The 24,323-nt window shown below is 48.5% G+C and overlaps 1 protein-coding gene across 2 annotated transcripts in view; it reads right to left on the bottom strand.

Moving 5' to 3' along the window:
* Window positions 1-5,200: 5,200 nt before the first annotated feature.
* Window positions 5,201-24,323, bottom strand: part of IFT172 (intraflagellar transport 172) — a 1,218,930-nt gene continuing 1,199,807 nt past the window's right edge. For both annotated transcript variants that reach the window (XM_069605452.1, XM_069605451.1), the window contains exons 46-48: window positions 10,783-10,936; window positions 8,385-8,476; window positions 5,201-5,553 (exon numbers count right to left, since the gene is read on the bottom strand). In XM_069605452.1, coding sequence (XP_069461553.1) covers window positions 5,464-5,553; window positions 8,385-8,476; window positions 10,783-10,936 — 336 coding nt within the window. In that variant the 3' untranslated portion in view covers window positions 5,201-5,463. The remainder of the gene's footprint in view (window positions 5,554-8,384; window positions 8,477-10,782; window positions 10,937-24,323) is intronic.

Raw genomic sequence — 24,323 nt, 5'->3', positions numbered from 1 at the left:
TGTTTTGGCTACGTTTTTTGGTTTAATGTGCATGCCTATTTAATATTATTAACGTTATTAATCATTATCAGTTGTAATGCTGAAAATATTCCCCTTCTATGTTCCCCAATCCTGCAAACACCCACACACCTTTCTCACCCAACACACCTCACACGTCTCACCAATTCCCCAACACAACTTGTAATTTTGAACGTCACGCTCAGTCATGCACATACTCACATGCTCTGTCACACTGCCAAGTCACAATTTGCGCTCTCTAGTCCCTGCCAAACTCCAAATCATACTTCCAACTCACACCGTACGCTCCCCAATTCTCCCGCAGTATACAGTCCTTCATTCTTGCATGCTACTTCTGTAACTTTCATCCTTTCTCCCATTCTATCACACTCTTCCCTCATCCTTTCTCCGAATCTGCAGCCCACTATTACCCCTGAGCCCATGTTCCTTCCACTTTCTGTACCTCCGCTCTCTGATTTCTGGCCCACCGGCCCACTGCATCCACTTTGCTCTCTTGCCCACTGCTTCCCCCTCTGACCCACTGCTCTCTCTCTGTTCTCCCTTCGCTTTCTTGCCTACCACGCCATACCTCACCCATCACTCCCCTCTCACTCCTTTCTCTCACATATTATGACCATAGATGTTGTCCTCTAAAAATGGGGAATCTAAAAATAGAGCAGAAGGTGTGCTGTTTTTCGATTAGCCATTTTTGGAAATGAGCAGGCCAGCTTAATCTCAAAGGTGACCTGCGCATTTCCACAGGGCAGAGCTGTAACGCAAATGATGGGCTGGCCAGCCACCTTGAATACGTTTGTGTTGGAAATGCTCTCCCAACAATGGTCCCCGTGCTCCCTGTGCATTTCACAGAGACTGGCCCTTAAGGGTCCTGCCACTGTAAAATGCAACCAAAAAAAAAGTATTGCATGAGTCAGTATTGCATGAAGCAGTGGCTTTACCGTAAAGCCACTGCTTTATGGTAAAGACCCTGTAAAGCAGTGGCAACCCTCGTGCACGTATTTAAAGAGGGCGCATAGAGTGGCCTACAATTTCTGCACATTTAAAAGCGCATCTTGCTTGTCAATTTGGAATGTGCTTTTAAATGCGCAGAAACGCCCCCTGATTCGCGCAAAGGGGTGAAAAAGGAGATCTGAATGGGCGCATATATGAAGTGTCCGTTCAGATGTCCTTTGTGGATCGGACTTCTCTCTTTACTGAAGTGATGAAATATGCTTGAGCATTTAATTTCTTGATTCCAAAAAATAGTTTTCTTTAAAAAATGTTTTTCTTTCAAAAACTGACATTTTTGTGGGTGTTTTTGCAAAAACTGCAGTTTTTGCTCTTTTTTGCAAAAACAGCAGTTTTTCGCTGCATTTTGCGGGATCGCAAAATCGCTATAAAATGGAGGGTCTGTGTATTACCGTAAGAGACATTTTGTGGAACTTTCCTAAACTTGGGAAGGGGAGCTGTGGAAGAAGCTAAGAGATGGAAGACGCTCCAAACTTTATGTTGAATACCATTTCTTTGATTATTGAAATCCCTACACACGGTTTAGATTTAGTTGTGAGGGCAAGCATAGGTATTTGACACAGACAGACTTAAGTTGAACTCTTTGACTAAGACTTTCCTTAGTTTCGTCCAGGTAAGGAAATCACACCTTAACATAGGGCAAGTTAGGCCTTCTAACATCCTGACATTTGAGTTAATAAATTACTTTTTTTTAAATCCTGAATCTGTTGTCTGTGTTGTACTTCATGATGCTTCTGGGCTGAGGAAGAAACAGCGCGAGTCGCAGCAACACCGGCAGAGGATACCAGACAGGGACGCACAACACCCCTCCCTACACCGACCAGCAAAGGAGCGCGGCTCTAATTGAAACCCCACCACTAGCCCACCAGGGATATTTTTAATTAATAAAGGCCACGTGTAGGCATTGTTGACTATGCCACCAGGGATTACGATAATATTATTTTAAAGGGTTTGCAGCCCTTAAGCAGTCCAGCGTCCCAGGACCTCAACAGGGTCAATGTTGGAAGGGGCAGGGCTTATCAGCCCTTTTAAGCCCTCTGATGCCCTTCCCCTGTCACATCCCTGGAGCCAGGTGAGCTATTGGTTAAGGTAAGTGGCCAATCCTGAGAAGGGGTGGGGTATTTAAGGGAGTGTGCGTCAGTGTGTAAGTGTGGGTTAGGTAGGTGAGCACAGGAGGAGGTGGAGGACGTCTGAGAGACAAGTGAAGGCAAGAGCATTTTAGAGTGCAGAGGCTATTGCTAGGAGGGGTCTATAGAGTGTGTGAGAGAGGAGTGTGAGCAGTATAGAGTAGGAGTAGTGGAGTGGGGTAGTAGTAGTGATGGAGGTAGTGGTGTTGGGAGTAGTCACCACAAGATATTAGTGGCAGGGTGGAAGTTAGTATTAGAAGGGTGAGCAGTGCACTGTATCCCTGGGTGAGCAGGGCACCATATCCTTGGGAGTCCCTGAAGGTCGAAGATCGAGGGTGAGCAGGGCACCCAGGGATCCTGAGGTCTGTAACATTAAGATTAATGTTCAGCGCTCCTTATCTTGGTAGAGACAGAGAGAGGTAGTGGTAGTAGCGGAGTGGGAACAGTTGTCGTAGTAGCAGGAAGAGCAACAGTGAGTGGGAGGAAAGGAGTAGATATTGGTATAGAGTTGAAGAGGAGTTAGGATTAGAGGAATAGCAGGAAGCAGAGAAGTGGGCTGAAGGAGGAAGAAGATGGAACAGAGGTAGAGGAGTAGTGGGAGATGATCAGTCGTAGTAAGAACAGGAGTGGGAAAGGAAGTAAGATCGAAGGGTGGAGGTCGAAAGCCAGAGTGTGAGATTGGAGGGACAGGAACGTGGTGGGAGGAGAACAGTATATAAAAGTTGCAGTATAGTTAACGGGACAGGAGTGAGAGGCTGTGAAAGGTGCGAGCGTGGCGCTGAGTGAATGAAGGCACCATTCCCTATTTTCCTTGGGAGTCAGATAGCCAATGACTTAGGGAGAACACCATTACTTGTAGTGAGAAGAGAGACAGCTAGGGGTTACTGATCTATAGTCACCAACAGCTCGGTAGGGATGTCTGGGGCTGGGTATCAAGCCAGGGGAACTCGGGAGAGAGAAAAGGGATGGCCAACTGTTGCCCAGTTGCTTAGATCCTGAAGAGGAATCAAGAAACAACTATTCTGAGGATTACATTCAATTACGTTTAATTAACACCCTTGGATTGTATTGAAAGGGTCTGCGTGGTTATTTGTGGTGGGCCGCTCCTGCACACCTGTCAAGTCATGATCAAGACAGCCTTCCCGGTATTGTAGGCAAAAAGGCCATCAGGGCCAGTCTGATCACCCTCAGCTCCAACAGATTTGAATGGAGTCTTGTCTCTGCTAAGGACCACAGTCCGCTTGCCATCATCTCATTCAGGTAAGCTCCCCAGCCCTTCAGGGAAGCATCCGGAACCATGGTCGATACTGGCGACAGTTGCCATAAGGGTTGTCCCGCCATCCAGTTCTTTGTGCAATCTACCATAGGAGATCCTGTGTGACCCTGTTCTGGACCCGAAGTAGGTCTGTCATTTTGCCTGAGAACTGTGACCATTGAATCCTGGGAGTCCACTACAGTGATCTCCTGCGCAGCCAGGTATCTGGCACCAGGAAAATGCAGGCTGCCATGAGATCTAGCAACCTCAAGAAATCTAGGGCTGGCAAGAATTGGGTGTTTTGAAATTTGGTGCCCATCTGTTGGCTGTACAGAGCCCTGTCTTCGAGAGGGACAGCTTTCCAAGAGGAAGAGTCCAGAACCGTTTAGATGGCCTGCAGCATTTGGGGAGGTGTCACTTTGGACTTCTTGAAGTTGAGGCAGAAGCCCAGCTTAAGAGGTGACAGGTGCAGCTGAGGTAATCCAGAGCTTGATCCAGGGAGTGGGCACTGATTAGCCAACCAGCCAAGTAGGGGAAACATGAATTCCTCCCCTCCTCAGGCTGGCCACCACTACTGCCAATAGCTTGGCGAAAACCCTTCGGGAAGAGGACAGTCTAAAATGCAGCACTCAAAAGTTTGAATGAGAGTTGCTGATGACAAACCTGAGGTCATTTCTGTGCTTTGGATGGATCGGCAAGTGAAAGTAATCATCCTGGAGGTAGGTGACACAAACCAATCATGGAGCTCCAAGGCCTGCAGTATCTGCGACAGTGATTCCATCTTGAACTTGTCCTTCCTGAGGAACTTGTTCAAGCATCTCAGGTCCAACATGGGTTGCAGACCCCCACCCAACCTTGTTTGGCACAAAAAATAAAGGGAATACCACCCATTCTTTCTTTCCACTCGAGGCACCATTTCTATGGCACCTTAGTCCAGCAGGAAGAAAATCTCAGTTGGAGTAGCGACTCCAGAACATGAGGTGGCCGGGTAAGCGGAGGCAGTCTGGCAGATGTAATAGGAATGGGAGACAGTCGCCTTGGGTGCCCACCTGCCGTGCCCATGCATCCGTAGTAATACTGTACCATGCTGAGGCAGCAGATGCACCCCTAGCGGGGTAGCATAAGAAAAGTTCTCGAAGCGGTTTTGAAGCTGTTGCAGTAGCGGAGGGGACTCCAAAATGGGCGGACTGAAGTTTTACCTCCTTTGCCTCTCGATGGTCTAGAGATCTTTCACTGTCAGATCAGAACATATGCACGAGTGATGTATGAGTTCTCACTAAGGCGTATCAAACTAGAAGTGGTTCATTCGACCTTTAATCTCATCAACTAGATCTGGACTTTAAAAATCAGTATTTCAACTTCCCATAAGCACCTTCAACTATAAGGCTTTACATTGGCAAAACATTGTTTACTGATTGGGCCAATGCAGGTTGCCTGAGAGCTTTCAGGACACAGTTCTCATAACACTTCTTGTCATTAATTGGACCGATTCATACTAGAATAGGAGACACCATTTTCCATATAAAAAATGATTATATATCTATATACATTTGTGTTAGAATTTTAAGGCAGTAGTTTTAAACCATTTTCTCCACGAATGAAAAGTACTGAGTTAGAAAACGTACTATCAAATGAACTGATAAAAAAAAAACAAAGCAAAACATATTTTCTTCAGGGTCGAGAGAAGTAATACTTTTAGGAGCAAGAAAATAAATGTTATCAGTTAATTCTTCTGGAGGATAAATACTAAACAAAAGGGAGGTCTCTGTATTATAAAAAGGCATTCTGGAAAATATTTAAATAAAACAGTTCATATTTTATTTCTGTGCACAAACAATGAAAATAGAGTTATAAATAATTCTCTTCTGCAGCTGACGTTCCTCCAAGTCCACCGTTGTGGTGCGTCTGATGCCTTTGGCAACTCACAGCAGGGCGGTGATGCAAAATAGATTATTGTGCGCCAGTCCAGTCATGGCACACTGTCAGCTGAGGTTGTATGATTATTGTCCCACTTCACACACACATAGTCCAACATGTTGAAGCACCGATAATAAATGTTTACTGGAAAGAAAAACTGGTGCTGGGCAGGCCTCCACACCACTGACTAATGAACTTCAGGACATCCTGGCACTCTGGGCTGTGACTCGTCTGAAAATAAAAAAGGTAAGTTTAATTAAAATAAGCTACATTGTTTCTGTACTTGATAAATCAAAACACACTTAAGTCTGTTTCTCAAGGTTTAAGGCAGTGGTCTTCAAAGTGGGGGGCTGGCTCCCTCCGGGGTGGCGAGGGGGAAGGATGACCGGGACGCAAGGATCTTCCGGGAGTAGGGTGACTGCTTTTATTAGAAAATATCAGCAGATATGGCAAGTTCTGTGCCTCCCAACCGTACAAACGGAATGGGGCGCTGTGTCAGAAGCGCTCTGGCTTTTGTGCGCATGGTTACTGTCCATTCTGCGCGGGAGCCAAAGGACTTTCTGGAGACTGCTGCAGTTAAGATTTTCTTTTTCTTATGAATTGGGATAGTGTAATCTGTGTGCATGAGTGAGCATATGATATATGGGTGTGCATGAGTGAGCGTATGATGTATGGGTGTGCATGAGGGAGCGTATGATATATGGGTGTGCATGAGGGAGCGTATGATGTATGGGTGTGCATGAGGGAGCGTATGATGTATGGGTGTGCATGAGGGAGCGTATGATGTATGGGTGTGCATGAGGGAGCGTATGATATATGGGTGTGCATGAGGGAGCGTATGATGTATGGGTGTGCATGAGGGAGCGTATGATGTATGGGTGTGCATGAGGGAGCGTATGATGTATGGGTGTGCATGAGGGAGCGTATGATGTATGGGTGTGCATGAGGGAGCGTATGATGTATGGGTGTGCAGAGGGAGCGTATGATGCATGGGTGTGCATGAGGGAGCGTATGATGTATGGGTGTGCAGAGGGAGCGTATGATGTATGGGTGTGCAGAGGGAGCGTATGATGTATGGGTGTGCATGAGGGAGCGTATGATGTATGGGTGTGCAGAGGGAGCGTATGATGTATGGGTGTGCATGAGGGAGCGTATGATGTATGGGTGTGCAGAGGGAGCGTATGATGTATGGGTGTGCAGAGGGAGCGTATGATGTATGGGTGTGCATGAGGGAGCGTATGATGTATGGGTGTGCATGAGGGAGCGTATGATGTATGGGTGTGCAGAGGGAGCGTATGATGTATGGGTGTGCATGAGGGAGCGTATGATGTATGGGTGTGCAGAGGGAGCGTATGATGTATGGGTGTGCATGAGGGAGCGTATGATGTATGGGTGTGCAGAGGGAGCGTATGATGTATGGGTGTGCATGAGGGAGCGTATGATGTATGGGTGTGCAGAGGGAGCGTATGATGTATGGGTGTGCATGAGGGAGCGTATGATGTATGGGTGTGCATGAGGGAGCGTATGATGTATGGGTGTGCAGAGGGAGCGTATGATGTATGGGTGTGCATGTGAATGAGTGAGTGAATACGGTGTGTGAATGAGCGAGTGGATGTTGTGTCAATGTGTGTGCATTCAGTTGTTTTCCTGCAACTAGTCTAGATATTTCTTACTGTGGAATGGAATTGTTTTACTGGGCATTCAAGGTAAAGCAAACCCTTTGTTTGTACATGTCTTGACTGTCCTACGTTGTGCAGCCAGTTTGGACATGTTCTCTTATTGTAGCATGATATTTTAAAGCCAGCATGAGTATGTTCTTACGTGGGGATACTGCCATATACTGGCAGAGGCAGCATAGACATATGTTTTATAGTATCATTACTGGCATTGTGGGAAAAGCAAGCATGAGTATGTTCTGCGATAGGAATACTGGTAGATATTGGTGCAGCCCGGGTGGCCATGTTTTTATGCCGGCATATATTGTGGGCAAAGGCATCATGACAATGAATGCATTAGGAAAAGCTCCTGTGCCCCGTTGCTGACTTGCATCTATTGCATTTTTGGATCGGTTGCTCTACAAAATCAGTTGCAAACTCTACAGCTTTGTACACAATTATTCACAGATGTGGTGTATAATACACCACTTTAACCCATTATTCAAATGGACGCCCCCCACCCCCAAACCCCACCCCGAAAATATAAGCTGGTTTTGAGCTCCCTCAATTAAATAATTTACCAGCCACCACTGCTATCAGCAACTGTGGGATAGGTCGCACCCACTCTCCTGGGCCAGCGCTTCTTGTGCAGCCTGACCTTTCCTGTGTGCGTCTTCTCACCCGCTACCCACCTACCCTGCCCCCACCAATGTGCGTATACCATCATCTGCTTCCTAGCCAGCCCGCCTCCATGGACCTAGACAAGGGACTTGTCTTATATTTCCCCATGCGGCTAGCTTTGTTTTAAATTTGTAATTTTTTATTAAGAGTATTTGGCATGATAGTTGGCGCCAAAGCAGATTTGCCTAAAAAATGTTTTTTAGAACGTCCATTAGCACCCCGGTTTGCATGCCTAGGATTCAAATGCCTATTAACCCCTTAGAATCTTGTAGAAAGTTTGGAATCGCTCCACGGTAATAAGAGAATGATGTTACACTGAGCCCATCATCACAATGAGAGACATGGCCAGCCTGAGGTCAGATCGAGACAGCATAAAACTGGACCAAGGAGAGGGCAGTGGAGTGGTTATACCTTGCCCCCCAATGCAGCACAGTCAAGGTATTACAAGACTTGATGCCAGATGTCGTCACCCCTGGCAAGGATATATATGATATGATAGGGTCGAACCAGTGTGGCTACGTGTCGTCTTGCTTCCAAGGTGAGCGCATTGCCCCTCAGCTATCCTCCCGAGGATCCTAAATGAGAGGTTGAGAGGAGTAACTAAAACATGCAGGGATTAGGCCATTGCCTTTACTACACACATTCATCAGACAGAGCGGCGCGCAGGAAGGCAGATTTCTGATGCTACTAGCAATTGTTACCTGTCGGCACACACATTTCACTCACTTTAATTCCCATCAGAAAGGTGTTCCAGTCGTCCTTGTTAGCAGCTTTTCCGGGTTGTTTGAACTCGATTTTGTTCCGGAGCACTGGGTAGCCTAGAAAATACAGGGAACAGTAAACCTTCTGACATTGCCAAAAAAGAACAGGACACAGTCCGCTGTAAAGCAGTTACAGGGATTAGGGCCAACAGGGAAAATATCCATTCACCACTTGAGGGATATAATATGATGGGTTATTTATAATGCACTTAATACCCAGAGGTTTCTAAGCGCAGACCCGGGGATCGAACCTGTGTGGCTCCGTTTCGTCTTGCTTCCAAGGTGAGCACGTTGCCGCTGAGCTATCCTCCCGAGTGCGCTTATAAGGCAGTGCAATGCCTGTGTCAGCAGCACCTTAAGCAACCTTAAGGTGTAGCATGTCACACGTGGCCAGATGTTTCAATGACATCTCACTGAAAATCCCACACACACTGTCGCAGGGAAAGGTTGAGTAGAAGCTTTCAGGAATTTAAGGAAGGTCTACAACCTGGGGCTCTCCAGATGTTTTGGACTAAGACTTACACGATCCTTCGCCGATGGCTATGCTCTCTACTATGGCAGAGGAGAGCTGCACTGAAAAACATCAGGACCCCGGGTATACACCGACATGACCTAGCACGGGCACAGCAAAGTCTCAACTGTTCAATGACCGAACCCCCACCTTGTAATCAACCATCAGTTTGTGCTACTCATGCACACTGCAAGACCACCTATTGTTACTGGGAAATAGCAAGCCGCAGGTGATGTCCCCTGGCCTCCTAGCCAATTGGAGAGCTCAGAATGTCGGCATGACCCCACGCTACTGCCCGCCTTCCAAGCGAGGGGGAGCACCATGAGGGCTCAGAGTATTCCTGCTCTGGCTACAAAGAGCCCCGGCTGCTTCTGGAGGCAGAGTGGCCTCCTTGTGTTTTTCCTGCAACAAACAATCTAAAGACCAAAGTACTTGGAGCACCTGGCCTTTGAGGTTAAGCCCTGGCAAGCCTTGCAGGTCTTGATGTGACGAGTCTCAAGGCAGCACATGGAACAGTCATGGGTAACAGTGATCTTGCCTCCCGGGCTGCCAATACCAACCTCTGGCCCATGCCCTCCATACCCACATCTACTCTCCTTCGCCATCAATGCCGCTCTTCTCTGTGTCTCCGCCAATTGAGGTCATGGAAATGTAGAAGCGACTAGGAGAAGTTCCCATCTCTGTTTTCCATGGCGGGCTTTTTAAATTGAGAACGGCGACCATGCGGTTTCTCAACTTTAAAACAAAGCTAATAGCACCTTGGGAATCATGCGAGAGGGATAATAGTGGAAGTCATTACCAGCAACTGGGCCATTAACTCCTGGTAATGCCCCCATCCCGTGGTTTCTACCATCAAAAATCTACCTTCATCACTATCTAATAAGGAAACTCTGCTCAAAGATCACCAAATGTCCCTAGGATTCATTCGATTTCTAAAAATCATCGCTCCATTGATGAACTGCAAAATGCAATACAGGAGCCCACACACAATGCACAACTTCTACTTAAGCAATAGAACCCGAGCGTCGGGGGCATTACACCGTAGGTAAGGACCCGAGCGAAGCGAGGCCCTTACCGAAGGCCCCGGGGCATTACCAGTCGGTAATGCCCCCGACGCAAGGGTTTCTATTGCTATTAGTACCCCGGCCTGCAAAAATTGCACTAAAAGCTTTTTTTTGTCCCGAAACGCTGCAGTGTTTCGGGAGAAAAAAAAAAGAAAGAAAATGGCCGCCGCCATGGAAAGGGATAACGGAGTCCATTTTCCCTTTCCATGGCGTCCATCGGGAGCGGACGCGCTGGGAACACAAGTGTTCCCAGCGCGTCCGCTCCCGAAAAAGGATCAAAAAGAAGGTAAGTGGGGTTGGGAGGGCGGGAGTGGGACGGGGGAAGAGGGGAAAACATTTTTTTAAAAATTAAACATACCTGCGTCCCCGGCCCCGCCGGGGATGGCCCTGCTTCGAGTCTCCACATGGCTGGAGGCTTCCCTCGTCCCCCGCCGGGGACGCAGGACCAAGAAGGTAAGTTGGTAAATTGGGGGGAGGTGGGAGGGAGGGAAGAGAATTTAAAAAAAAAAAAAAGGCTTACCCGAGTTCCCGGCTGGGGGCGAAGGAAGGCAGCCTCTCAGCCGCGGGGAGGCTCGGAGCGGGGATGGCCCCGCTTCGAGCCTCCTCATTGGCTGAGGGGTTGCCATGCCCCCCTCCGGGGACAAAGGCTGTGGAATCCCGACGGAGGGATTCCCGGCCAGGTAGGGACCTGGCGAGAGCCAATCAGAATGCTTGTTGCATTCAGATTGTCTCTCGTCTGGTACTAATTTCCCCTTCCAACCCTTGGCAGGGACAGCAGAGTAACTGACCTGTAATAAGACAAGGCAATGAGCGTATGCCGGTGCTGGCTGCTATCAGCGAGGCTTCGTACGTGTCCCGCTCATCGCGCGGGAGGACTTGATCCACTCTTTGGTCCATCGACACGGCAAGAACCCATTCTCGAACCTCCTCCCGCTTGTCCATCTAGGTGAAACATGACATTATTAATACCGAGCAAGTGAACATTAGCTATTGTGGGGAATAAAATCATGGTTGCTGATGCTAGAGTCAATATAATGTAATACAGAAGTCTCATCAGCCATTCACTCATGTGCTGGTAGACTCATAAATGAATACATCTAGAAGCCAAAAGGGCACATTTTCATTGCACGCTTTTGTACACTGCCCAAAAGGGCATTCATTTTCAAAGTACACAGCAACATAAAGTACACATCCATAGCAAGGACGCACGTCAAGCTGATCATTGATTTGGTTGGAATTCATCTTAAAAGCGTATTTATTTTATTTATTTATTTAAATGTATATAGCGCACATCGGCCACAGAATACTTGCTTGGTGTAGACATGCATAAGAGGAGCAACAGTGCAAACAATGCTGACAACCGTAGGAAAAATGCATGCACGTTGGTTACAGAGGAACCACATAGCAGGCCTGAAAAAATGTTGCCGGTTACAGAGAAGTGACAAGATTAGTTGAACAGTTTAGTTTTCAGCATTTTGTTTACTTTTTTCCTTGCCCAGTGTGAGAAAAGGTGGACAGGGAAGGGCCACCGCTTTTGCATCCTGACCCTGGGGGCGGACACGCGAGGGAGGATCACCTGAGTGGAGGGTCTCTGGGGATTGTGGAGAGAATGCTGGAAGGTGAGACATGGTATTCCCCCTTTCCCAATTATCTATCACCCTACTCTCCCTCAGCATGTATGGGATATTGTCATTTCTATCCCATTTTACCCTCGCCATTTCCAGCATCTACTGATTCTAGGAAGAGGCCTCCACGAGTAATGCAGATCCCCTACGGGAAACATGTCTACAGTACTAAGAGCAGGAAGGTGACACTGCAATACACTACAGACATGTCCCTCTAACGAGGTCAGGCAGAGTCAGGCACTTGAATCCAACTGTGCACACCTGCACTCTATTGAAACCCGACCAAAGTATAAAAGGTGCAGCTTTGCCAAAGCGAATGACGAGTCGTGGGAGCAGAATGGCAGGAAGTTGCAGCTGATTAGCCCGAGAAACCCAGAATCATCCGATGGGGAACAGGAACGCTGAGACGCTTCCCCGTTGTATAGTAATGTATTGGGAAAGAGGGTGGCGAGGGAGCCGTGTCTCCAAGGAGCAGGAATCTCGAGGAGGGCCCTAAAGGGTGTGCTGAATACAGCTGACGGCGTTAAGAAATGCTCGTTTCCCTGGGAGTGATGAAGAACCCCAGGAATATCTGAGGGACAGGCGGTGAGACCCTGACCTCAGCCGTAAGAAGCAGACTTTGGCAAAAGCATTGCGCTGACCGGTGAGTTTCTGTCAGAGTGAGAAACCCGGTGCGTGTGTGAAACTATAGCCAGAAATGAAGCCGGGAAGAGAAGTAAATAGTAAAGCGTGCAAGCGGCACGGGACAGTGAGGTGAAAGTAAAGCGTGCAAGCGGCACGGGACAGTGAAGTGAAAGTAAAGCGTGCAAGCGGTACGGGACAGTGAGGTGAAAGTAAAGCGTGCAAGCGGCACGGGACAGTGAGGTGAAAGTAAAGCGGGGTGCAAGCGCCACGGGACAGTGAGGTGAAAGTAAAGCGTGCAAGCGGCACGGGACAGTGAGGTGAAAGTAAAGCGTGCAAGCGGCACGGGACAGTGAGGTGAAAGTAAAGCGGGGTGCAAGCGCCACGGGACAGTGAGGTGAAAGTAAAGCGTGCAAGCGGCACGGGACAGTGAGGTGAAAGTAAAGCGTGCAAGCGGCACGGGACAGTGAGGTGAAAGTAAAGCGTGCAAGCGGCACGGGACAGTGAGGTGAAAGTAAAGCGTGCAAGCGGCACGGGACAGTGAGGTGAAAGTAAAGCGTGCAAGCGGCACGGGACAGTGAGGTGAAAGTAAAGCGGGGTGCAAGCGCCACGGGACAGTGAGGTGAAAGTAAAGCGTGCAAGCGGCACGGGACAGTGAGGTGAAAGTAAAGCGTGCAAGTGGCACGGGACAGTGAGGTGAAAGTAAAGCGTGCAAGCGCCACGGGACAGTGAGGTGAAGGTAAAGCATGCAAGCGCCACGGGACAGTGAAGTGAAAGTAAAGCGTGCAAGTGGCACGGGACAGTGAGGTGAAAGTAAAGCGTGCAAGCGCCACGGGACAGTGAGGTGAAGGTAAAGCATGCAAGCGCCACGGGACAGTGAAGTGAAGGTAAAGCGTGCAAGTGGCACGGGACAGTGAGGTGAAAGTAAAGCGTGCAAGCGGCACGGGACAGTGAGGTGAAAGTAAAGCGTGCAAGCGGCACGGGACAGTGAGGTGAAAGTAAAGCGTGCAAGCGGCACGGGACAGTGAGGTGAAAGTAAAGCGTGCAAGCGGCACGGGACAGTGAGGTGAAAGTAAAGCGTGCAAGCGGCACGGGACAGTGAGGTGAAAGTAAAGCGTGCAAGCGTCACGGGACAGTGAGGTGAAAGTAAAGCGTGCAAGCGGCACGGGACAGTGAGGTGAAAGTAAAGCGTGCAAGCGGCACGGGACAGTGAGGTGAAAGTAAAGCGTGCAAGCGGCACGGGACAGTGAAGTGAAAGTAAAGCGTGCAAGCGGCACGGGACAGTGAGGTGAAAGTAAAGCATGCAAGCGCCACGGGACAGTGAGGTGAAAGTAAAGCGTGCAAGCGGCACGGGACAGTGAGGTGAAAGTAAAGCGTGCAAGCGCCACGGGACAGTGAGGTGAAAGTAAAGCGTGCAAGCGGCACGGGACAGTGAGGTGAAAGTAAAGCGTGCAAGCGGCACGGGACAGTGAGGTGAAAGTAAAGCCAGCAAGCGGCACGGGACAGTGAGGTGAAAGTAAAGCGTGCAAGCGGCACGGGACAGTGAGGTGAAAGTAAAGCGTGCAAGCGTCACGGGACAGTGAGGTGAAAGTAAAGCGTGCAAGCGGCACGGGACAGTGAGGTGAAAGTAAAGCGTGCAAGCGGCACGGGACAGTGAGGTGAAAGTAAAGCATGCAAGCGGCACGGGACAGTGAAGTGAAAGTAAAGCGTGCAAGCGGCACGGGACAGTGAGGTGAAAGTAAAGCGTGCAAGCGCCACGGGACAGTGAGGTGAAAGTAAAGCGTGCAAGCGGCACGGGACAGTGAGGTGAAAGTAAAGCGTGCAAGCGGCACGGGACAGTGAGGTGAAAGTAAAGCGTGCAAGCGGCACGGGACAGTGAGGTGAAAGTAAAGCGTGCAAGCGCCACGGGACAGTGAGGTGAAAGTAAAGCGTGCAAGCGCCACGGGACAGTGAGGTGAAAGTAAAGCGTGCAAGCGGCACGGGACAGTGAGGTGAAAGTAAAGCGTGCAAGCGGCACGGGACAGTGAGGTGAAAGTAAAGCGTGCAAGCGGCACGGGACAGTGAGGTGAAAGTAAAGCGTGCAAGCGCCACGGGACAGTGAGGTGAAAGTAAAGCGTGCAAGCGCCACGGGACAGTGAAGTGAAAGTAAAGCGTGCAAGCGCCACGGGACAGTGAGGTGAAAGTAAAGCGTGCAAGCGGCACGGGACAGTGAGGTGAAAGTAAAGCATGCAAGCGGCACGGGACAGTGAGGTGAAAGTAAAGCGTGCAAGCGCCACGGGACAGTGAGGTGAAAGTAAAGCGTGCAAGCGGCGCAGGAAAGCAGAATAAGGCACTTGAAAGCAGAGTAAGACAGAGGCAGCATATGCTTGACACGTTGCCGAGTGCTCAGATGGAGGAGCAAATGAATGAAAGAAGCAAGAGGATAGAGTGAAACTAAGTATCAGAGTGGTTGCGCATAGGGAAATATGAACTATGCGTTCTAGAAAAGCCTCTGATATGCATAAGTGTTGAAACCAGAGTAAATAAACAGTTTGCTGTTAAGAGAGCAGCGGAAGGGGAGCTACACGAAAAGTGCAGTCGGAGCAAAATCCGCTAAAGTGGTTGAAAGACTGTGTGAATTGAATGGAAAAAGAAACTCAAGGAAAAGCATAAAGGAATCCTGAGATGGTGAGCAAATTGTGGAACTAGAGAGGCTTAAGCTTGGGGAAGGGAACCCTGAGAGGCCTAGAGGAACTGTAAACTTTAAGAAGCTTGGGGAAGGGAACTCCAAGAGAACTACAGAACTTTTGTGAGCTGATTTGTTTTGGAACTTTTGTGAACTAATTTGATTTGAAACCAAAGGAATAGTGCCTTAAAGAGTTTAGGGCGCTTCTGAGGGTTGAAGTTACTTTGAATTGGCAGAGAAAAACCTGAGAAGAATTGCACTGAATTCCAGCTCTGTTTTTAAACTTCTTTTTGGAACACTATTTTTTTCTTTTAGACAATTCCTACACAATATTTGTTTTAAGTGTGAGGGCACACATAGGTTTTACACAGACATACTTTGCTTTGGGACTTACTGACACAGACAACCCTTAGAAGCATCAGTTGAGGGAAACCCCAAAGTAGAGATTGGGCAAGATAGGCATTACAGCAACCATGAGTAATTTTAATAAAGGTTTTTGAACTGCTCTCCTTCTGTCTGCGTCTTCTCTGGATACCATGCCTGCCTCACACCAGACAAGCAGAAATATACATGGACGCACTACACTTAATTCCAGATCACAAGTTGTAGGAGATTATGTGAAGAAACACCCAATGCATGCATGGACTGACCAGTGGACACATTTTTTTATGTGAGTTGGTTGGTGAAACATAACTCGGGATCAGTGCAAAAGAGACCGGTACCGGCACGATTTGTGTTATCGGTCTAGAAGTGACCAAACACAACTTTCCATACAATAGAGCGATTCATAAACTTACCAGACTAAAAAAGGCAACTCAGGTCCTTATGATGATGATGTAAAGATCCTGTCACGCTACATCGCCACTAACTATTTCAGGAGATCACAAACAGAAAGAATTTATGCTATACTCACCTTTCTTATAGTTTGGATTTGGGCGATTTCCAGCAGTGATTCAAAGGGAGTAAGTCAGTACACTTTGTGGCAGAGATTCTTCTAAAGAAAGAAGTGTGCAACATTGCTTATGGCCCTCCAACAGAGCACGGCACGTGCGACTTCCAGCATTCGGGAGTCCAACACTGCAGCGGCCTCCCGGGCCTTTCAGGGAGTGTGGGGGTGTCCTCCCATTTGTGCAAGCCTTGGTGGGGCCTGGCTATAACTGTTGAACCCATATGCAGCAGACGTACATTAGTTGTTGTGGGGTGTGTGCGTCATGTCTTACGGCCCTTGCCCTCCCCATGAAATATTCCACCACAACATTTTGGTCAAGTGTTGGCAATAAAAGGCCGTAGGATTTTATTGTTACAGATATGGGTTATGGGAACATAAATAATAATTGCATATCATAACAATATCATACTTTTGGGCACCAGGTCCAGAGGTTACCCCCTCTGGCCCGTGCCGCCTTTCTTGTCCCACGACTTGTTGTGGTCACCGTACTGTGTCCTGAGTTTCTTTCAATTGTTCTTCTCCCCTTTTTCTAGGGTGGGGGGGTTTTTGTGGAAAAGAAAAAGAGCAGGAAGACGCTGAGTAGCACAGCGAACTTCCCTATCCTGTTTGGGTCCCCGTGCAGGGTCCACAAACAGTTTGTGATTTTGGAGCGGCAAGCAGCTCATTATATAGGACCCAGGGCACCCCTTGGGTCTTTGTAGTATGTGGGGGGGGGCTGTGCGCCAACCCCCCAGGCCAGCCATGCAGCTGACTAATGGGTCCCCCTCTGCCCCCGGGGTGGGGGGGGGTAAATCCCTTTGTAGTTCCCTGTTGCCTGGTTCTCATGTGTGCAAGGCACACATATATTCTCGTGGAAGGGTGAGGTATTTTTATCACCCCACCCTTCCTGCGCTTTGATGCGCCAGACACTGCTGTCTCCCTTATCTGTGTGGAGGAGAGGGGCGCCGCCCCTCTCCTAACCCTGGTGCCATGTAACAACAGTTACCTGGCCTTGCCTTGGAATCCGGCCCGGCGGCATTGCCCACAACGTGCTGCTTTTACGTGTTTCCCCGAGGCCGGCTGTGTATCCGTTCTGCAGCCTGTGGCCTCAGCAGCTCCCCGGATTATCCCGCTCTTTCTGTATCCAGTGCATCCGGGTCAGGGGTCAGTTGTTCTCATCATCTTCCGCTCGTGGAATCAGGCTGCAGTGTCACTGTGCAGTGCTGACAACCCAGGAGCTGCTCTTACTATCTAAGTAAGTATATTTCCTATAAACCAGCGCCAAAGAAAACACGTTATTCTCGTAAAAGCCGCTCTCACTTAGTCCTGGAGAATCCGTTGGCAGATTCATTTGTGTTTTAAAATTCTGAATCCTGTCGGATGTTGCTTGTAGCATCCCCGGAGGCTGCATATTTCCGTCGCGCGAGGACTGGTCCATGACACGGGGGTGGGGGCGAAGGGGGGAGGGAGATTTGTGGCATGAGGTCCCCGGCCAGGCACTTCCGCATGGCCCAGCACGGATGGGAGGCGCAGGGGCAGTAGTGCTGTGGTGTCGCTCCAATTATAGGTAAATGCCTCTCCCAGACCCTCTGATCACAAAAGAGGGAGAAATAAGTGGGGGTCAAAGGACAGTAAGGAAGGGAGATGGGCAGCAACAGAGAGAGAACACGAAGGCGGGGATGGAATAAGGGAAGAACATTTTTTTGAGGGAAAAGGGAAAGGTTGAGGAAAGGAGAATGAATGGAGAGAATAGGAGCAGAGGGAGAATGGGACAAGGAAAGAAGGAAGGGACGAGGGGAAAGCAAGGTCGGCAGTAAAGAGGAGACCAACGAAAGGGACGCAAGGGATGGAAAATAATGGGAGGGAGGGCGAGGGAAGTAGAGAGAACAAAAGGTACAGAAGGAGGATTGATTCGTGGAATATAGGAAATAAGGGAAGAGGGGATGGGTGAGAAATGAAGAGAACAGAGGAAAGGGGAAATGAAAGGGAGGAAGCAAGATACCGAAGGAAGGAGAGGGGCAAAGAAACTGGAGAGATGGACGGAGAGACATGTGGAAGGGGAAAAGAGAGGGCAAGTAGGGAGTAGGAAAAGAAGATTGGATATAGGGCTGTTAGGGAAAAAGGAAAGGAAGAAGTAAGAGTAAGGGGCACAAAGGAAAAAAGGAAGGCAGGGAGGGAAGGAAAAGGGAAGTTAGACAAGATGGGAAAAGGTGCAGAAAAGAAAGGTGTGAGGGAAAGAGAACAAACTAAACTGAGAATGCATGAAGTCAAAAAACAAGAGAGGGAGAAAGGCCGGGGGAAAGGAAAAAGGGAATGGGCGAAAAGAAATTAGGGAGGAAGGTAGGAGGAGGAGTGGGAGGGAAAGTACAGAAGGGCGTTTTTTGAGTGAACATAAAGTGAAGAACTTGAGGAAGGAAAGCAAAGCAGAAGAAGCAATGCAAGAGAGGTAGGAGAATGAAGGGATGTGTAAGAAAAGGAGAGGAACTAGAGGGACAGTGAAAGATATACACTGAGAAGGGGAAGCAAGTATGGCACTGCAGAGGGGCCAGGCGCTGGAGGATGGTGCGGGGAAGGTAGCGATGACCGCTGGAAAGAGGCCTTACCTGGAGAATATCTCATCGCCATTGCTGGACCGGTGGTGGGCGCGCCAACTTACACATGGCATTTGTTTTAAATGGCTGGGCTGCACTTGGAACTGCAGCTTCCTTAGAGTCCATTGAGGAATGCATTGCTTCCATGGCACACCTCTGCATGCCTGTGACATTGTCAATCATTCCACTGCACACCCAATTGCACTAAAAGAGGGTAAGGTTCACTTTCAGGAGCGCAAGGCCCTTCAAGACGATGGCTGCTCATGTGAAGCGTGACATGTTCACTGTTAAGCTGCACAGCCTGTAGCTTTATTTGGGGAAGAAAATACTTAACCTCTACATATGTTTCTGTATTAGGCGCCCATTACCTCAGACGCAATGCGGACAGTTGTTTGCTCACGAGTCGCGGGTGCCTCTCTGGGGATGGCAACCTGTCCCCTCGCCTCAGAGCCTCCATGACTCGGCTGCACTTGGGCAACTGGCCAGCAGAGTCCATTCTTCTTGCTTTGCTCTGAACAGTCATTACGTATGGAAGCATTCAGCAAGCAGACACATCATAACGCGTCTGTGGCACTGTGGCGGACAGCCTCATTTCAGTGGGCACATGTTCTAAAGAAGCGACTGCTTGGTTCAAATCTTTCCTGGGACCACGCAGTATGAGAGTAACTAAAGATAATGCTTGTTCCATCGCCTCTACCCTCTTATGTGGTGTCCCTCAGGGATCATGCTTATCACCATTACTCTTTAATATCTAATCCCGCCTTCTCTGCGTACTTTTGTCAGTTATAGGCATATATTTTGCCAACTATGACAATGATACACAGATAGTTATTAAGCTAATTGGTGACTTCCTTCAAGATCAGGAGCGTATCAACCATATCTTTACAAAAATCCAGAACTGGATGGCCATGAATTTGTTGGCTCTTAATGCCAAAATTGAACTGCTTATTCTAGGCACCCTACAACGTTTAAAGAGTCTGGATGTAAGATATGAGAACTTTCTGATTGGCCAAAATACTATCCAAGCCTCAAAAACTGTTCAAACACTGAGTTTTTTTTATCCCTGATTGTCTTTCAATCGGCAGATTAGTTATTTGAAATCCTCCTCCCATTTCTATATTCAGCTTCTTTGGCAAATACAGCCTTATTTGTCCAAAGAAAATCTTGCCTTGATTGCAGCATCGCTTGTGAATTGCAAACTGGATTATTGTAACAGTCTCTTTATTGGCACATTGCAGGTCAATCTTAAATCTTTGCAGGTGGTTCAGAACAGCGCTGTGCGTGCTGTGTTTGGCCTCATGCGTAATATGCATGTTTCTGAGGCCAGGCGCAGCCTGCACTGGCTGCCTGTTCAACAGCGGCTGCAGCACAAGGGTTTATCCATAGTGTTCAAATGCCTGCGGGGACATGCCCCATCCTACCTTACAGCTAGGATAAAAAAGAAGCCTATTGGACGTATATTACGATCCAATTGTGACATCTCTTCGATTCAACCTCTGTCTTCATTGAAGGAAATTGGGGTTGCTAGTTTCAATTTGTGGGCTCCTGCCCTGTGGAATTCTATTCCTAGATATCTGGCTGAAAGTAACTCACTAACTGTTTTTAAAAAACAGTTAAAAACGTTCCTTTTTGATGCAGGCCATGGTTAATTTTCTAGACTGCTTTAATAATCTCTCCCTGCTCTGCCTCTTGTAACATCCACCAATATTGTGTGTAGGCTCTGTAGGTTGTCTTATCCTGGTCCACTATGTCTATCCGTTTTTCTCCATTTTTCCCTGTTTTGTTGTCTGTTGTTCATATTATTCTTTTTCTCCTCTTTTGTGTGCGCCCTGAGGCCTTTGGGTTAGTGGCGCAATAGAGGAATTCAGATAGATAGATAGACATGCATGTGTTACATGTTCTATATGAGGGCAGCTTGTACTGCTCTGACCCATGCTGACCTGGGCGAGGCAAGGGCTCACTACTGCAGCTCATGCCGTCTCAATCTCTGCGATGAAGGATTTGCACTGCTGTGACCCATGCTGACCTGGGTGAGGCAAGTGCTCACTACTGCAGCTCATGCCGTCTCAATCTCTGCGATGTAGGATTTGCACTGCTGTGACCCATGCTGACCTGGGTGAGGCAAGTGCTCACTGCTGCAGCTCATGCCGTCTCAATCTCTGCGATGTAGGATTTGCACTGCTCTGACCCATGCTGACCTGGGTGAGGCAAGTGCTCACTGCTGCAGCTCATGCTGTCTCAATCTCTGTGATGGAGGGCTTGCACCCCCCCAATATACACTAAAACCTTGGAACGTTACATGGAGCTGTCTAGTGCTGAAATTACAGCACTGGACAGCTCCATCAACGTTACAAAAAAAAGCATTGAAATGCTACTTTTAACAAGTAAAAGTGCATTTCAATTGAAACCAATCCATGACTATTGTCGACGGATTGGTTTCGAAAGAAATGCACTTTGCATGTTAAATATAGCATATCACAGCTTTTGTTTTCAAATCTTTTGATTCAAAACTATCACTATAAACCCAGCTCATGCTGTCTCAATCTCTGTGATGAAGGGCTTGCACTGCTGTGAACCACGCTGACCTGGGCAAGGCAAATGCTCACTACTGCAGCTCATGCTGTCTCAATCACTGAGATGGAAGGCTTGCACTGCTGTGACCCCTGCTGACCTGGTTGAGGCAAGTGCTCACTACTGCAGCTCATGCTGTCTCAATCTCTGCGATCGAGGGCTTGCACTGCAGCTCATGCTGTCTCAATATCTGCGATGGAGGGTTTGCAAAGCTGTGACCCGTGCTGGCCTGGGTGAGGCAAGTGCTCACTACTGCAGCTCATGCTGTCTCAATCACTGCGATGGAGGGCTTGCACTGCTGTGACCCGTGCTGACCTGGGTGAGGCAAGTGCTCACTACTGCAGCTCATGCTGTCTCAATCACTGCGATGGAGGGCTTGCACTGCTGTGACCCGTGCTGACCTGGGTGAGGCAAGTGCTCACTACTGCAGCTCATTTCATTTCAATCTCTGCGATGGAAGGTTTGCACTGCTGTGACCAATGCTGACCGTGGTGAGGAAAATGCTCACTACAACAGCTCACCTGTCTCAATCTCTGTGAAGGAGGGTTTGCACTGCTATGACCCATGCTGACCTGGGTAAGGCAAGTGCTCACTACCGCAGCTCATGCCGTCTCAATCTCTGCGGTGTAGGATTTGCACTGCTCTGACCCATGCTGACCTGGGCGAGGCAAGGGCTCACTACTGCAGCTCATGCCGTCTCAATCTCTGCGGTGTAGGATTTGCACTGCTCTGACCCATGCTGACCTGGGCGAGGCAAGGGCTCACTACTGCAGCTCATGCCGTCTCAATCTCTGCGATGGAGGGCTTGCACTGCTGTGACCCATGCTGACCTGGGTGAGGCAAGTGCTCACTACTGCAGCTCATGCTGTCTCAATCACTGAGATGGAAGGCTTGCACTGCTGTGACCCATGCTGACCTGGGCGAGGCAAGTGCTCACTACCGCAGCTCATGCCGTCTCAATCTCTGCGGTGTAGGATTTGCACTGCTCTGACCCATGCTGACCTGGGCGAGGCAAGTGCTCACTACCGCAGCTCATGCCGTCTCAATCTCTGCGGTGTAGGATTTGCACTGCTCTGACCCATGCTGACCTGGGCGAGGCAAGTGCTCACTACCGCAGCTCATGCTGTCTCAATCTCTGTGATGGAGGGCTCATAAAGTACCTGTTGCTTATGAGATGCGTGTGCTGTGGGTGGAAAGCTGTCACTGGTATGGTCCATGGAAGCTTTCAGTGCTGCTACCCTGACTGGCATGCGTGTTCTGTGTGCCCAAGGAGAGCTTGCACTGCCCTTGCGCAAGCAGGCATGTTCTGTGTGAACGAGGTATTTATAACGCTTGCATTGGTGAGTGGTCTATTCTGTCTGGGGGATGCTTTCCCTCCTAGGTTGCAGAGTCATTTCTGGCCCATGATTTTAAAGATGAGCCATTCCCTTCCCGGTTCTAGCATTCCGCTGCCAATTCTGCGAAAGACCACTGATCTGTGCATCTTCTGTTTGTGTGCTGCATTCACCCCTTTCATCAGTGCCGCCCGCCCCATCTTCCTTTCTCTCCCATGATGTCCTCTTCGTTTCGAGGGGCTCCAACTTGCTTACAACCTAGTACCCTTTCAAGTGCTTCTAGCGCTCATGATAGAGTTGCTCGATGGAGCGCTAGAGTAAATGGCTCTAATAATATCATACTAGTAAAGAGGACCTATTCAATAGCATGTAAGGAAGGAATGAGTGCTGTGCTCTAATTGCAGTCCATAACAAATAGGAGTTACCATGCTAAAAATAACTGCTGCGGTTGGCATCAATTGGTACATGGCCGGTTCAGAGATGTGTGAGGCTTTGTGTGGCATTTGTGTTGACATCACAGCACAAAGTAAATGGCGCAAAAAGAATGAAATGAGTCTTGGATACTCAGCCTAAAGACACGTAAACGCTGTGACGCGCAATATGGTAGTGGCCGATCAATGTCACTACCCTTATCATTCCCACTGGTCTGCGACTTAGGCGCTTGGCCACCTATCTTATGGGGTCTAGTTGGTACAAATGTCACGTGCCAAGGTTGGGCTTTCAAGAATATTCTTTTTAACAGTGATGATTTGTAAACTACACAACAAGCCAACATGACTATTATATACACCTTTATAGTAGTATGTCAAGAAGAACATTATTTTCCCCAAAAACATTGGAAGGCTTCAATCAAGTACTGGAATGAAATGCAATGCAGACCTAAAAAGGTGCTCTGGGATTTGCAAATGTACTTTAAAGAACTAAATCACACAAACAAAGGGTAATATGCGATAAGGGCACCTACTTGTAGTCACTTTTACATATGCAGCATGCCCCTGGGTAGCTTCCCCGCCAAGCAAACATGGGGCCTCATTACGAGTCACCCGGTCTGAAAATAATGGTGGCGGTAAACCCGCCGCCACCGTTGTTTCCAGACCGGGTGATCTCGAGTGTCATTCCCGCCAGGTCGGACTTGGCGGGTTGAACACCACCGGCCTGCAGGCGGACGTGGAAACACCGGCACCATCACGAGATGGTGCCGGTGTTTCCACTTCCCCATTCCCATTGAGTCCTATGGGTCTGAATGGGAATGGGGATTTACCGAATACCGCCTCCGGAATTCCTGGGTCACCCGGGTCGTAATGCCCCGGTAATGCCGGTAATCACGGAGGCGGAATGGTAATACGAGACCGGCGGTAACCTGCCAGAATTTCATGCACGGTTACCGCCGGACTTGTAATGAGGCCCATTGTATTTTATAACTTGTTCAACTTTTCTGTGAAAACCAAGAATCAGTGGCTTTGTCATAACTGAGCTAATGAAGAATTCAGCCTAAGAGGTCCATTTCATCAGACTACTATTGGTCGCCATGGTGACCCCCCCACTAATGACAGTCGGCCAAGTTGGGATTGAATCTGTAACTGAATTAATGACATTTGGTGAAATTCATATTTTGCATTTTATGCTAAATAAAGAAAACCAAAGGACCTCACACAATAAAAAGGACTGCGCCACACTTATTCCTTGTGAAAAAGATATTTTTAGTGTTCAAACTCACACAAAAAGAAATGAAGAAAACCGTGCCCTTTCGGGATAACACGTGTTTCAACACAGCAGTGTCTTTGTCAAATCAGGGCTAATTTGTGTCTAAACATGTTTCATATATGAATTCAAGTCCGTAGAACCATGCGGTCCAGGGGATACATCCCTCCTGAAAAGAGCGGGGTCAGTCTCCTCGCGTCCGCAAAAAAGGAACAAGTGTGGCGCAGTCCTTTTGATTGATGTGAGGTCATTTGGTTTTCTTTGTCACAACAAGAGGTTGGGATCATTGCCTC

This window comes from Ambystoma mexicanum, chromosome 4p (genome assembly GCF_040938575.1).
Source record: "Ambystoma mexicanum isolate Mex_15411 chromosome 4p, UKY_AmexF1_1, whole genome shotgun sequence".
NCBI lineage: Eukaryota > Metazoa > Chordata > Amphibia > Caudata > Ambystomatidae > Ambystoma > Ambystoma mexicanum.
Note: the sequence above shows the minus strand (reverse complement) of the source record. Positions and strands in the feature narration are given on the sequence as shown.